The sequence below is a fragment of the Danio rerio genome, chromosome 15 (genome assembly GCF_052040795.2).
Source record: "Danio rerio strain M-AB ecotype USA chromosome 15, GRCz13ab, whole genome shotgun sequence".
NCBI lineage: Eukaryota > Metazoa > Chordata > Actinopteri > Cypriniformes > Danionidae > Danio > Danio rerio.
Window position 1 is genome coordinate 37,055,417 of NC_141035.1, and position 16,669 is coordinate 37,072,085.

The window sequence follows — 16,669 nt, forward strand, 5'->3', positions numbered from 1 at the left end:
TACATTTGAACTATCAGTGATCGTATATGTCGTCAAAAATGAGTGAAGCTCCCTATGCTGCAGAATCGCGCGCGTCAATGGCACGTTCCTGTCACGTTTCATAAAAACGCCAACTGTCCTCAATCAATTACACAAGTACATAACAAATCATATATCAACTTAATTGCGCGTTTAGCTTCACCAGACTTACATGAGACTTTATAAAAGGCACTTGTTGGTCGTGAAGTCCGTCCATTCTGCCGCGTCTGGACCGTGAGCGCGCGCCGTCCGATCAGAACAGGAGATTCAGCGATTTAATGAAGCGATTTAATGATGCGAGCTCCGGTCACAAACACATCTTTCTCTCCACACCCTATCAAACAGACAATAAAAAGCAGCAGATGTGTGACACTTTGTAAATACATTTGCAATGAAAGATACTGCGCTGCTGTGCGTGCGTAATGCGGTCCTCCGCAGGGACGGGACTTTTGGAAACACTTTTGTTTTGTGTCGAGACAAGATTCACGAAGCTGATGGAGAACTTTAAGCTTGCACTCACCTCACTTAACGCACCGGATTCATTGACGGACGTTTCACCGGACGCTCGTGTCTGTTCTCCGCGCTCAGCTTCGCCGTCTGCTGCTCCAGGGGCCTCCCTTCCCAAACAGCCGGAGCCCCGCTTCCCATTGGCTGCCACTGTCCTCAGACTTCCAGCCGTCAATCAACTGCCAAATTCATTAAAATGTGCACAACTGATATTGCAATTATAAGGTGTTTATTTATGAGAACACACATCTCGTCATTATAATCCCTCTTGTGGTTTGATGTTTTGTAAATTGCGTGCGTGAAAGTTCCCAATATCATATTGTGCATCCAGTTTAGGATTCTTGTAAATGATCGAACAAGCTACAAAAGTGCATCACAGAAACATGTTAAAAAGCAAATCGATCTGTTGTTAATAAATCCTTTTTTTAGGGTGGTTTAACGTGTTTCTGAAGTAGGAGTCCGTGGCCCCCTAGAGGCCCCCAGTGAACTTTTAATGGGGCTCTGATTGGAGTTAGAAATGTTTCCTAACATTTTTGAGTCTAAAAATTGGTAGTCATACTCAAATTTTAACTGTGAGCCAATATAAGATATTTACAGTATGTCTGCAAAAAAGCAGCATATTTTCAGACTTTTGTTATTAATGTAAAAAAGATTGATAATTCATAAAATTCCAATTAAATAACTATTATTTAATTACAAAACAAGTTATTAAATAATAAATTATATAGATTTATGTTTAAGTTTAAAACATGTATGGTTTATAATATAATATAAGCAATAAATAGTTAAAATGTCACATTAAATGTCATTAAATATTTTTGTTGATAAATTTCTTGGATTATTGATTATTTTATTATATTTTGATATAATAGATTTTAGTGTACATGCTTAAAGAGTTAAAACAACATGTTCTATTATTTATTATGTTATCATTACTATACTATATATGAAATATAATTCATTCTTCACATTTGGAGAGTTAAAATGTAAAAATAAAATTTACTGAAAGGTGAAAAATAAACATCTTTTTATTTCTATTATTTTTTGTAACATTAACATACTAATTAATTACTTATAACTATAATATTATAATATTATACACTCTCAGAAATAAAGGTACAGGAGCTGTTGCTGGGGCAGTACCTTTTTTAAAAGATACATACTTGTACCCACATAGTCCACAGTGGTACCTTAATGGTGCATATTAGTACCCAAATGTACCTAAAATGTTAAGCTTGCTGAGGCCACAGATTTAAATAAATAAAAGATATTAATGCTGGCATGCCCATCAAGATCCTAATATTTATCTTAGAGAACATAAAGAGAGAGAACAATTATACATTGTTGCCACGGACTACAATCAATATTCACAAACACTTGGCCAATCAGAAAACATTTATTTCAAAGAGCTTTGTATAATACAGGCACTAAAATCAAACAATATGCTACAACACGCTCTCAGTTGTTGTTTTTTGTAGATGCAGTAAACAGAATTTTCCATTTTCAATATTTCACTTGTGCTTAATATACAGCATGTTTGTTACTGGAACTGTTTTCATTCAGTCAAGACAAGACAACAACAGACAAGATGCAAAAAGCTGTAATTCTCAATAACCATAATAGCAAGAGAGACCTGTTTTGATAAAAAAGAAAAGTTTAAAAATGTTGAGAAACAGTGGTTTGCTCATTTTCAGTATAAATTTTTAACCCGTTTTAGTTGTTTTTTGTCTCAGTGTCACATGAACCTTCAGAAATCAATATAATATGCGGATTTGCTGTTTTATTATGATCAACAATTATTGATGCTATATTAGTAATTATAATACTTATTTCACAATGCTGATTTTTTTTTTCTGCTTCATAGTTTTGTGGAAAAGAAAGTTCAAAGTAACAGCATTTATATGAATTAAAATCATTTTTGATATCATAAATCTTTTGTGATCTTGGGAAATAAAAGTAAAAAACAAAAAAAAGTTAATTTAATATTAAACCTTATAATAAACATTTTTCAATGGTACTCTATCAGCAAAAATGTTCACAGTTTTCAACAATGACAAAAAAATTCAACTATAATTACAATTTAATAACATCTGAAGGATGGAATGGCACTGAAGACTTCAGCTTTAATAAATTAACATTCAACAAGAAAACATTCATTTTAAATAATAGTTATAATATCTCACATTTTTCTGTGTAAAAACTGTACTGTACTGTATTTTTAATCAGAGTTTAGTAGAATATGCTTTTATTAAAGGGATAGTTCACACACAAAAAAACAATCTACTCACTATTTACTCACCTGAAGTGGTTATAAACATTATTGAGACTCTTGTCTGTTGAACATTGATTTTGAAGAAAGCTGAAAACCTGTAACCAGTGACTTCTATAGTAAAACAAATAGAATGATAGTCAATGGTTACCGAATTTCCTATACATTTTAAAATAAGTTGTTTTGCATTCAACAGAAGAAAGTAACTTACTAAGGTTTGAAACAAGGGAAAGTAAACTATGACAGATTTTACATTTTTGGATGAACTATCCCTTTAAACACATAAAAAAATAATAGTGATCCCAAACATTTGATTAGTGTGTGTGTCTATATATATATAATTGAGGAAAAAAATAAACAGGGGGGCTAATAATTCGAACTTTTTAATAATAAAACTTCAACTTTCAACTGTGTGTGTGTATATATATATATATATATATATATATATATATATATATATATATATATATATATATATATATATATATATATATATATATATACACACACAGTTGAAAGTTGGAGTTTTATTATTAAAAAGTTAGAATTATTAGCCCCCCTGTTTATTTTTTTCCTCAATTTCTGTTTAGCAGATTTTTTTCAACACATTGTAATAACTCATTTTTAATAACTGATTTATTTTATCTTTGCCATAATGACAATAATTTTTATTTTACTAGATACTTTTAAGACACTTTTAAATAGCTTAAACATTAGACATTTAAAGGCTGAACTCATTTAATTAGGTGTGATAATATTTCACATTTTTACAATGTTAACTGTATTTTTAATCAAACAAATGCAGCCTTAGGGAGCAGCAAAATAAGCTTTTATTAAAGGGATAGTTAATTTTCAACATTTACTCTTCCTTCACTTGTTTCAATTGCTTTATGAGTTTCTTTCCTCTGTTAAATGCAAAAGAAGATATTTTGATAGACACTGGATACCAGTATCCATTGACATCCATTGGATTTGTTTTACTATGGATGTAGATGGTTACAGGTTTTTAGCTTTCTTTAAAATATCTTCTTTTGTGTTCAACAGATGAAAGAGTGCCATTAATGTCTATAACCACTTAAGTGTGAATAAATAGTAATTATTATTTTTTACATGAACTATCCCACATTTGTTTAATACACAATGTAAAAATGTGAAATATTATTACAATTTAAAATGAATGTTTTTTTGTTGTTTGTTAATATATTCCTGTGGTTTAAGGCTGAAGACTCAATATTCAATCACCTTCAAGTGGTTATAAACAATGAGACTCTTTCGTCTGTTGAACACAAAAGAAGATATTTTAAAGAAAGCTGAAAACCTGTAACCATCTACATCCATATTAAAACAAATATAATGGAGGTCAATGGATACCAGTTTCCAACATCTTTTGCAACAAAAGAATGAAACTCATAAGTGAATTGAAACAAGTGAAGTGAGAGTAAATGATGACAGACTTTACGTTTTTGGGTGAACTATCCCTTTAAACACATTTTTTTCTTTAAAAGCAAAAAATCAAACTGATCCCAAACATTTGATCAGAAGTATACACACATATATAATGTGCTATGATAACCATCACCATGTCAAAAGTTAGATTAAACTTTTTTCCCCTCTCATAACACCTCTGGTTATAGATAGGTTACAGCGCTTTCACACCTCAGCTGACCTTTGAGTTGAAGTTCATTATATCCATTTACATGCAACATATTTAACACATGCCGAACGTGTCGGTCCACCGTTTCCACGTGTCGCAACTCTGAAGAAACCTCTAGCAAGTCACTTTTGCATGGATGTCCATTATTGGGGGCCTGATGGAAACATAAACTGACATTTGAAGTCATTCATGGCGCAATGTATAATCTCGTGAGCTTCAGGGAGCACAGGACAGGTATAGATGTTCATTTGACAGGGTAACATTAAAAGGTTACAACCATAGGGACAGCATTTGTTGTCGGGTCAAAAGGTGAACGCTTACAGAGCTGACAGTTCAGCAGGTCAAAGACGGGCTGTTTGGGAGAGTTGCAGATGGACAAGTTACAATGACAGCATCTGGATGAAGATGTGTGTTACTGATACACAAAAATCTCTAATGTAGCTGAAGTCAGAATTATTAGCCCCCCTGTATTTTTCCCCCCTAATTTATGTTTAAGGGAAATACAATTTCTTAACACAATAGTTTTAATAACTCATTTCTAATTACTGCTTTCTTTTATTTTTACCATGATGACAGTACATAATGTTTTACTAGAAAATTTTCAAGATACTATTCACCTTAAGGTGCATTTTAAAAGCTTAACTAGGTTAATTAGGTTAGTTAGGGTATTATGCAAGTCATTGTATAACCGGGGGTTTGTTCTGGAGGCAACTAAGAAAAACAAATTGCTTGGGAGATAATAATTGACCTTAAAAGGGTTTAAAAAATTTTAAAACTACTTTTATTCTAGCCTAAATAAAATTACAGAGAGCTGGAAGGGATGTGATGGTGGAAAAAAAAAGGGGGGAAAAAAAAACTGCGTTGGAGGATAAGAAAATATATATCAGGCCTGTAGCCAGGGGTGGTTCGAAAGACCCACCCCCCACTGACAAAGATCCAGAATTTGTCCCATACATGAGCTCATTTGTCCTATTTTGACTGCTGTTCTATCATTAATTGTGAAAACAATCTATCGAAGAAGGCTTTAAGACCAAGCGGAATCCTCTGTGGTTGTCGCGACTTTAGTTTTGGCCAATGCAAACAATCATTTTTCATGAGTCCAACATCTGTGCAGAAAACATACAATCTGACGAGAGTAAAGTCATCTTTCACTACTAACCTACTGTATTGTTGTTAAACAGAGAAACTATTTTTACAAGCTACTTTATTCAAAATTTTGGATGTTATTCATGAAACAAAAAATGATCAATTAAAAGGAGTAAAGCTCCAAAATGGCCCATAATAAAGTTAATTTTAATACTAATCAGGCTATTGTTGTTATATATGGATTTTTTATTTAACTATTTTTACAGGATAAAAATCTGGAAAAATTGTGAAGCTCTACATTATAGTTTTCATTTATTTGTTTATTTTTTATTCGAATGGCCAAATTCAAACAGAGGAAAGTTGAATTTGCTGGCCAGACTGTTATTTGCCTAATAAATGAAAATAAGCTACAGTTTTTATTTAAAAAATTAACGAATCCTATTTTTTTCTTAATGATAAATAATGTAATAAATTAGAACTTTAAAGTAATTTTTAAAAAACTTTTAAGGAAATGTTTTGGTACATCAAAAACTTTTGTTCTGACGGCCACCAACAAGCTATTTAAGAAAAAAAAGTGCTTAAAATGTCACTAAAATGCAGTATTTATACCATAATTAAACAGAAAAGGAGGTGAATAACTGCAGAAAGAGAAAAAAGAACTACCCCTTTAACCAGGCTGGCTACAAACCTGTCTATTTTTAGGTTTTTGCATTCCCTCGCAAAGATATTTTATCATTCGTGCTCCGTATGATAAACTGATCCCAGATAAGCTTCTGTACACGCCATTTAAAGTGACACCAATGTTATCAAACAAATAAAGAAAAGCAAATGAATCTCTGGTTTTGTTTTGGTGTCACTATAAGTCTTGTAACGTCCACACAATTCCTTCATGTTGTCACAACACAAATCGATACGTGTTCCTACATAGTTTTTCTAAATTTAAGTGGATTGAACACAAAAAAATTAAGTTGCAGTTTTGTTTACATTAAAATAATGTTTGTACTCAACTTACATCAAACTGAATAAAAATATTAAGTACATCTTTGGATAAAAACTGCTGAAACTTGATTAACTAATTAAAATAAGTTAAAGTAACAAAACATTTGTTGGCATTACTTTTTGTTATATAATATTTTTACTGTGTGCATACTGTACATCTACGTCGCTTGTTCTTTTTCTGTGCCATTGAAGATCAATACTGCCAGATTTTTATGAAAAAGTTCTTCTCTCACAGTCACCATTGTTGTTGTGTTTATGGGATACACAACATAATTTTTTAAAAATCTAATTCTTTTTTTAAAGTAAAAATGGCATTTGAAAAATAAATAAATAAATAATAGAATTTTAAATGACTTTTCATAAGACCCTAATTATGTGTCCATTACATTGCAATGTAAAATTTAAAAAAATGTTAGATAAATGTTTATCATTTTCAATTAATAGTGTACAGGGGCAGATTTGGTGATTTGGAGGCCCTAAGCAACTCCAGCCATGGAGCCCAAGTCCTGAAATGCACGCTTTCTACTTTTATTTAATTTTTATTTATTTTGCTATTTTTTATGTCACCCAATCTTATTTTCTACGTTTTATCTTAATGCAAGCTCTACATTTTAAATGATTTGTTTTCTTAAAATGATAAATATATATTGTTTATAAATTTGACTGCTGAACTGTTCCATGATTTATTTTATAATATTATAATTACATAACATTACATTATCATAATAATATCATGTTTTATTGTTTATTTAATAATATTTAATACTGTATAACATTTATTTGTTTTCCTCTCACTAAACCAACTATCATAGAAAACAATGTTTTGGATATGTAGTCTATAGGTATATAATTTACACTTCTAGATATTTATTGGGGGCCCTCAGATGTCCTGGGGCCCTTAGTGGCCGTTTACCTTGCTTATTGGTTAAATCCACCCCTGATGGTGTATACATTCTATTTTCCTTGTAACGTTTGGAAAACAATATTTAAAAACAGAGACAGTAACTTGACATTAATGCCATATATCTCACCCAAAAATGTAAAAAACAGTCAAAGTTCACTTGAACTTACTAAACTTTTGATTGTCATTTTTTCTACCCAACATTATTTTTGTAGCTTCATAAATTAAGGTTGAACCACTGATGACAAATGGACTGTTTTGACAATGTTTTAGACAAACAAAAAATTTATTTTTTGTGTTCTTGTTAAAGCTAAATAAACTTCACACAATTCTTGTGTTTTTTAATAGAAAACTTAATTGTTTTATGTTCAATCTACTTAAATTTGTTAAGTTAACATAATTAAATTGTATTATTACAACCTGAATAAATTATATGGAACCCTGCATTTTTTACAGTGTTGATATATGAGGTTTTTAAACAGTCAGAGAGCTCTTGGATTTCATCTATAATATTTTAATTTGTGTTTTGAAGATGAACAAATGTCTCAGGAGTTTGGAACGACCTGAGGGAGAGTAATTAATGTCTTTAATTGATGAATTTTCCTTTTTGGGTGCACTAACCCTTTAAACTTTACATTAAAGAACACTAATTCATAACTTATGAATACGTTCACTGTAGGCAGGAATGCATCATATCGTGACCCAACATGCAAATGCATCAGGCAAGTTCATTGAGCAAAACACTTATTATGAACTACAGGCTAAATAAATAAAATTGAGTAGAAGTAAAGCAGGCCCAACCAGAAACTTCAATCTTTAGTTAGTAGGATGTGTAATTGTGTCACATGACTGCATGCCACTATCGCAAGAAAAGAAGAGGTGCAGTCGCACGTTTGCTGAAGCTCCGGCTGCAGCGCAACACAACACATGAATATACATGAGCAAAGCACCTTGTCCTTGACAACCACAGCGTCTACAGACAAAATACGGCAAAATACAGGCTTTCAGGCTCATTTTTGGTCAAAAAGCAAACCGCTTTGGCCAAAAATAAAACAGAGTGCATTTGCATTTAAAAAAAAGTTTATTAGGTGGTAGTATAAACTTTATATTAGGTGGCCTTAAATAAAATGTACTTACACTGAAATTAATAATTTGTTACAACTAAACGTATAGTGTAAATACATGTTTTTACATTGTACTTATGATTGATTAAATACCTGCAAACATCTGTAATTAATTTCTGTAATTGCCTTTGTAATTACACTGTTGACCATCCCTTACTCATAAATCCACTCTTAAACGTGTCTATACCACCAAACCTGTCCACTAACCTGACCCATATCCCACCTCAAGAGCACCAGAAGTGTTCTGCAATACATACTGAACACTGTAAGTACATTGTATTTATTTTTTTGATGCAAGTACACAAAAAAAATCCATAATTTTACATTTTATTTTTGGCAGCTGAACTGCTGGAAAAATAAGTAACATAACGGCTGTTGAATTACAGAAATTTTTTTAAATTTTAATTTTTGGTAAATATCTGTTATTCAACCTCTGTTATTCAACCTTACAGTAAATTTCTGTAATTTAACGTCCATTATTTTTTTTTCCCCAGCACCCCAGCTGCCGGAAATAAAATTGCGGATTTTTTACAGTGTAGTTAAAAGCCACCTAATATAAAGTGGGTTGTTTGCTGACTTTAGATGAGGATTGTCTAAAGACGCTGTTTGTGCTTTTTTCACTTCATGTTATAAGAATTGTTTGTCACGTGTTCAAACTTCTTTATCATGAATAGCCTTTTCTGCTACATTAAAGTGGCTTGGCCATTTATTTTTTAATAAAGTGATTTTTAAATGCATCCTCCAAACATGCATATTGATATATATATATATATATATATATATATATATATATATATATATATATATATATATATATATATATATATATATATATATAATAGATAATACATCTAAATGAATCATTTTCTAAAGAAAAATACAATGGTTAAATTTGGGAGTGTTTATATATTGACAGTATAATGCACATTTGTTGGATTCCTGCCCTTTTTAGTGTGTCTGGAACTATTTAAAAAGGCAAAACATGATTAAGTGCCATTAAGTAGAGATTTGATGAAATTTTTGTCAATAAATAATAAATTGGATGAATCTCTAAAGAATAAAATGGAATTTTCATTGCTAAATAATGCAATACAAAATAAAAATAAAAATCTTACATCAATTTTAAATTATATGGTATAGTTGTATTGTTTAATGATATAATTTGGGTAGTAAATATTTATAGATTGATCATTTTAAGCTATTACTGGTCTTTTAGCTTAGATTTGCTTGCTTCTACACATCTAAATCAAGGGTTTCAAGAAGTTCAATCTCACAGAAAGTTGTAAAAAATGCACATTACTGTACCTAACGAAGCTGAAGTTCAGAAATAACATTTCACAGTTTCTTTGTAGTAGACTCCACATTAATAAATAATCAATGAATAGCCTTACAATGTAAGAATGCTCAAGGTATCATGATATAAGATTTAAAAATTACTCTCTGGCACAGTTGCAATTTTAAATAATATAACAATATAATTACATAAATCCTATAATAAAATTCTGGATTTTTAATCAAGCATGTGACAGCATTTATACACAAAACATCTACACAACAACATTATGAACTAAAAGCTTGTGTTTTAGCAGTTAATTTACACAACATGAGCTTTTTGTGGGCCTGAAAGTGTTCACGGTGAAGGTTTTTAAAACAGACACAATTATTATCACCATTTATATTACAGTGACTTGAGAAAAAGCAGAATACAGCACGTTTTTAAATCACTTTTTTTGCAGATCTGTATGATTAGAGGTTGCTTTGACAACAACATAGTCAAAGGATTTGCATTTCCAGTACATCGTTGTCATGCAAATGCACCCTAATACTTTATATGCATCATTTAAGTTCAAAAGCATTTAGTTTTCCATTTTGCTCATGTCTCATGAAAGAAAGCTTTAACAATGATGGTTTAAAAAAATACAACATTATTGTCACCACTCACCATGTAAAATACAGTGACTTGTGAAAATGCAGAATGCAGTGCTTTTAGTCAATTTTTGCAGATCTGTGTGAAGAGAGATTGATTTGACAACATTATCGTCAAATGTTTTGCATTTTAAGTACATTGTTGCCATGCAAATGTACCCTAATACTTCATATGCATCATTTAATTTTCCCTTTGGCCATGTCATTTTTCACAGTAATCTCCAAGTGATTCTGGACCCTAAATAGCATACAGAATTAAAACCATTTCTGTTTATAAGTCATGGGTTTATATGGAACCAGTGTATTGACCTGGCGCTTTTTGACTTTAAACACAGTGTGAACAAATGACCCCAGTGTTGGCCTTTGACTCCCTTAAATTACCTGTAAAAATGTCAGTTTCATCAAACAGCCAAGACAAAAAACTGGAGGCGGAAGTGATCAGCTGAAATCTACAAATCTCAAACACAACCTTCAGGAACCTCTTCATTAGATCTTGTGCAGGTGTTCATCTTAATCCCAGATGTGCTGAGTTGTCAGTCTTTGCTCTCTCTGCGGTCGCGGCGGAAAAAGGAGAAGAAGCTGGAGCTTTGAGGAGGACCCATGAGCATCCGGGCCTGATTCTCATGCACTATTTTAATCTGCCCAAAAGAGAGAAAACAATAAGTTACAAAACATAAACTCACAAGACAACACGATTAGAAAAGGTCTCCACCAAACTGACAATTTGCTGTTAATTGACTCAGGCCATAGATGTAGGTGATTTTTTTTATTCAGTTCCGTTTAATTCAATTTGATTCAATTCAGTTCAGTTCAGTTCAGTTCAATTCAATTCACTTAAACAGTCAAATTCCGAAAAGTTAAGGCTATTACTTACCATAACTTCATTAGAACATAGAACTTTAGTTGAACATTAATGAGAAAATTGACCCAAAACTGAAAATTCTTTCATCACCTACTCATTTTTTTTTCAAACCAGTTTTCACTTTCCACTTTCTTGTAAAAGGTGCTTTTTTGAAGAAAGCTGGAAACCTGTAACCGTTGACTTCCATAACTTTTAATTTTCCTACAATGAAGTCAATGGTTACAGGTTTTCAGCTTTCGTTAAACAAGCACCCTATTGTGTACAGGCTTTCTGTTTTTTTTTTTTTTTTTTTTTTTTTTTTTTGAGTGAACTATCCCCTTTTACAGAATATTTTAGTCAGACGAGTAGTCCTTAGTAATTCATAAAATGTCAAAAAGTTAAAACCTAACAAAAAAAAAATTACCAAACAAAATGAATACACATGGCTCCTGATAATTCCATTATATACATGGTTCCTACTGTAAGCCAAATGTCAAATTTCCTGACTTTTCCCTGACTTTCATGACTAAAAAGCATGATAATTTCCTATAATGAATAAAAAAAACAGGCAGCTACAGAATTCTGTGATTCTGCGATTGCTGATTTTATTGAAAAATCAAGCAAATGGTGCAAAATTTAGAGAAGCATGGACATATTCTTTAATTGCCGCAAATGTTGGCTTGTCAGGACATCATTCACAAATAAAAAGTGCTCAATAACAAAAAAATGAAAAACAAAATACCCTGATATTGAATGAATTGGACAAAAATATATAAAATTCCCTGACTTTAATGTCTGGAAAACACATTTTAAAATTCCATGATATTCCACATATTCTCATGACCTCTGATCAAAACTCTGTACAGTCTACATATAAAGCTAAAAGACCAGTCTGTTGTAAATATATGTTGTAAATAATATTGAGTTTGTTGCACAGATAAATCCTTTTATTTTATTAGACCTCAATATTTCATAGTTGCATCTATATGTTTCTTTACTCTCAAGGTGTAGCTGAATCATAGTATCAGCTAAAGAAAAAGAAATGCTGTTAATTTACCCTCAATCTTAGGTTTAAAGCTTAGATTTTTTTGAGTGAACAGCCCTTTAAATGTTACATTTGGCATGTCCACACTTCTCAAGGATGATGTGGAAAAACTAGACGTGGGCTAATGGACTAGACTGAAATGTAAGTGTCATTAAAATCTTGTTTATTAAGTCCGCTCGTGTCACATTTAATTGGATGCTGAATTCTCTATTTGTGGGTCAATTATAATTCCACATCAAAGGTGACGGTGATGGTAAATATCAAGCTCTTCGCTTTGAATTCGCCCGTGTGCTTTGTTCATGAAAGTATTCTGACACAGAAATGGCATAAGGAGGTAAATGGTACTGAACGCCTCAAAAAGAAAACCTTCGTAGCATTTTAGTTTAATTAAGAGGAAGAGTCAACATGACATTTTTTAACATATGGGGTGAAATCGAGAGTGTTCATATATAATGCAAATTTATTGGAATGGTGCCCTTTTTAGTGTCTCTCTGGAGCTATTTACAAAGACAAGATTAGGTGCCATAAGGTGAGGATTTTACATCACTTTTATAAATAATAGATTGGATGATTCTCTACAGAATAAAACAGATCTTTATTGCTAATTAATGCAAAGCAAAATAATAAAAAATGTTTAGAAATAGAATTTATTTTGATAGATTTGGTATAGTAATATTATTTAGAATAAAATCTATATTTTTATATTTAAAACCATTTATAATATTTTAAATAATTTAAAATATTTATTTTAAAGCTATTATTGGTGTAAACTTTTAGAAATGGTGCTCAAGAAACTTTATATCTGTACTAAAAATCAAGGACCTTGAACAGAATAATTTAATGCTACGTTCCCGCTTCTACCACTAATTAAGCTTAAATTCCGGAGAAAATGTCATTGTTACTTAATTCTTTTCTTTTACTCCGCACATTAATAACAATTATTTATTGAATTTACAATGGAAGCACCATATAGAACACACTCACCGGCCACGTTATTAGGTACACCTAACTAGTACTGGGTAATAATACTAGTACTTGAACCGCCTTTTGCCTTCAGAACTGCCTTAATCCTTCATTGCATAGATTCAGCAAGGTACTGGAAATATTCCTCAGAGATTTTGGTCCACTTTGAAATGATAGCATCATGCAGTTGCAGCAGAATTGTTGGCTGCACATCCATGATGTGAATCTCCCGTTCCACCACATCCCAAAGATGCTCTATTGGATTGAAATCTGGTGACTGTGGAGGCCATTTGAGTGGAGTGAGCTCATTGTCATGTTCAAGAAACCAGTCTTAGAAGATTCACACTTTCTAAAATGGCTCTTTATCCTGCTGGAAGTTGCCATCAGAAGATGATTACACTGTAGTCACAAAGGGATGGATAAACTGATTTTCTCTGTAAACCCTAGAGATGGTTGTGCGTGAAAATCCCAGTAGATCAGCAGTTTCTGAAATACTCAGTCCAACCTGTCTGGCACCAACACCCATGCCACATTTAAAGTCACTTAAATCACCTTTCTTCCTCATTCTGATGCTCAGTTTGAACTGCAGCGGATCGTCTTCAACGTGTCTACATGCCTAAATTCATGAGTTGCTGCCACGTGATTGGCTGATTAGAAATTTGCGCTAACAAGCAGTTTGTGTACCTAATAAAGTGGCCAGTTAGTGCATATTACAACTGCACAATTGAAAAAGTATATTACTTTATCATCACATATTAATGATATATGAGAAATTCAAATTTTTAGATTAAAAATAGACGAAAAATTTCAAGTCAGTACTTATATATTTTGGACATAATTTTTGCATATCTTTAATATACAAAGCTGTTATATCAGAATTTTTTATATATTTATATATAGTTTATATATTAATAATTTCTATAATAATAAATAATGTATAACTTAAGCAAGTAAATCTATTCAAAAAACTTTGAAAATTACATTTATTATTTTTACATGTAATAATTATTATATTCATTAAAGTAATATTAGGTTTTATTATGAATATTATTAGATATATGACTTTGCAATGTGCATTATAAAAATACAATATTATTTTATGGGGAAATACTCATTTCAAACATTTAATTTTGAGACACACTGCAGAGCTTAGTTATTAAATGATTTAGCACATTTTTTTTTGCTCTTCACATCAAAAATTATTATGTTGATGGTTTTAATGTAAGAGCACACCTTTTATTATCATAATAATACAATGCAAAACATTTTATTTAGCAATATACAGGTATGTGAAATGAATATTTTGAGATAAAAACAGCATAAGACATAATTCGAGCCTTTTTACATCGATTTGCAACCACATAATAACAATAAAAGAATTTAAACCTCTGTCATTTTTGCAGAAAAAACCCTCATGAGCAAATACAACCACAACGCAGCAGCACCAAAATCCGGATTAGCATAATCACTTTTGCTGAGGATGAATTGGAACACCTGAATATTGACTGTAGAGTCTGGAAAGCATTGCTTAAATCTGCTGACACTAATTAAGCATCAGTGAAGTCATAGGCTGCCATGGAGATCAGCTGCTATTATAACAGTTGTGTCGGTGTCTTCTTTTAGCCAGAGTTTTAATCTACAGGTAGAAGTGCTCCTTCCAATTAATTGTGTTGTCATGCTTTTTGGATTCCAGGCATCGGCAAAATGAAGTATATGTAAATGAACACGGCACTTCAGAAAAGATGCTTTCAGAGAAGAGAAACTTTAATTAAAAGCAAACAAAGCTTGGAATCTTGCAAATGAGGTGGTTGTGTCGCGCCAGAGCATATTTTCAGCTTGCTTTTATGATGCTTTGCTGGTTTTTACACAAGGTATCGGGGGAAAAAAACGAATACTGACCAAACCATAACTGGGTTTGGAGGAATGGGAGAAAATGGTTCTTAGTTATTGACATGACTAAAAAGTGAACACTAGTAGCAATAAATATATTGAACAATATAAAAAGAAGTGCAATGTGCAGGTCATACTTACAGTGCATGGGCTCTGCATCCATGGCTCACCATCTATTTGCATAGGGAGGGATTTACTGGTTCTGTCAATAAAACACAGAGTGCTGTAGGTTTATAATAAGGAATGATGAAGAAAATGAAGTTAAATACACAGTGTATACAGTTGAAGTCAGAATTATTAGCCCCCCTTTCATTTTTTTTCTTCTTTAAACATTTCCTTAATTATTGTTAACAGAGCAAGGAATGTCTGATAATATTTTTTTTTCTTCTGGAGAAAGTCTTATTTGTTTTATTTCAGCTAGAATAAAAGCAGTGATTATTTTTTTAAAAACATTTTAGTGACATAATGATTAGCCCCTTTAAGCTATATATTTTTTCAACAGTCTGCAGAACAAACCATTGTTATACAATAACTTGCCTAATTAATCTGACCTGCCTAGTTAACCTAATTAACCTAGTTAAGCCTTTATAAGTCACTCTAAGCTGTACAAAAGTGTCCTGAAAAATATCTAGTCAAATATTATTTACTGTCATTATGTCAAAAATAAAATAAAACAGTTATTAGAAATGAGTTATTAAACTATTATGTTTAGAAATGTGTTGAAAAAAAATCTGCTCTCTGTTAAACAGAAATTGAGGAAAAAATTAAATGGAGGTGAATAACTCAGGGGGGCTAATAATTTTGACTTCAGCTGTGTGTGTGTATATGTATATATGTATATATATATATATATATATATATATATATATATATATATATATATATATATATATATATATATATATATATATATATATATATATATATATATATATATATATGTAGTACTTTTCATAAATTCTATGTCTCTGTACATAAACACTATTACTTTTTTCTAAAATTAAAGAAAAAATAGATCTGCAAATACACTGATGAGTGATAAGTGATGAGCATATTCAGCAACACCACAGGCCATGTCTGTTATTTAATTTCATGTTATGTGGCTACCTCTCTACTACCACAAACTTTGAAAACATTTTCAAAAGTATGTTTATCCGGTTCCCCAAAACATCACTGTCATGTAAATGAACAGCCAAAGTGCATTTTAAAAAAATTGTTGGAAACAGTGTTGTGTAATTGTGCCTTAAAACTTCATTGGACCATGTAGACATTTTTACATTGTTAAATGTAGAATTCCTGGAATTTATTTATTTATATATTTTTGAAGAACACCACTGTGGAATGTAGTTGATCTTTCACAGGCAGTTTAATTGACAAGCAATCCGGCCAATCATAACACCGTCATTCTGTGCCCTCATCACTGTGCGCCACTTTCTCTGAAAAGCA

The 16,669-nt window shown here is 31.4% G+C and overlaps 2 protein-coding genes across 5 annotated transcripts in view; both read right to left on the reverse strand.

The window, feature by feature from the left end:
* The window catches only part of etv1 (ETS variant transcription factor 1), a 39,754-nt gene extending 39,131 nt beyond the window's left edge, over positions 1 to 623 (reverse strand). For 2 of the 3 annotated variants that reach the window (XM_087283155.1, XM_087283157.1), the window contains exons 1-2: positions 539 to 623; positions 191 to 352 (exon numbers count right to left, since the gene is read on the reverse strand). In XM_087283155.1, coding sequence (XP_087139281.1) covers positions 191 to 235 — 45 coding nt within the window. In that variant the 5' untranslated portion in view covers positions 236 to 352; positions 539 to 623. 3 annotated transcript variants of the gene reach the window in all.
* Positions 624 to 10,055: 9,432 nt separating this feature from the next.
* dgkb (diacylglycerol kinase, beta) overlaps positions 10,056 to 16,669 on the reverse strand; it is a 111,552-nt gene continuing 104,938 nt past the window's right edge. For both annotated transcript variants that reach the window (XR_015509700.1, XM_087284470.1), the window contains 2 exons: positions 15,365 to 15,425; positions 10,056 to 11,122 (listed from right to left, as the gene is read on the reverse strand). Coding sequence is in view for 1 of the 2 variants with exons in the window: in XM_087284470.1 (XP_087140596.1) it covers positions 11,018 to 11,122; positions 15,365 to 15,425 (166 nt within the window). In the remaining variant the exon portion in view is untranslated. The remainder of the gene's footprint in view (positions 11,123 to 15,364; positions 15,426 to 16,669) is intronic.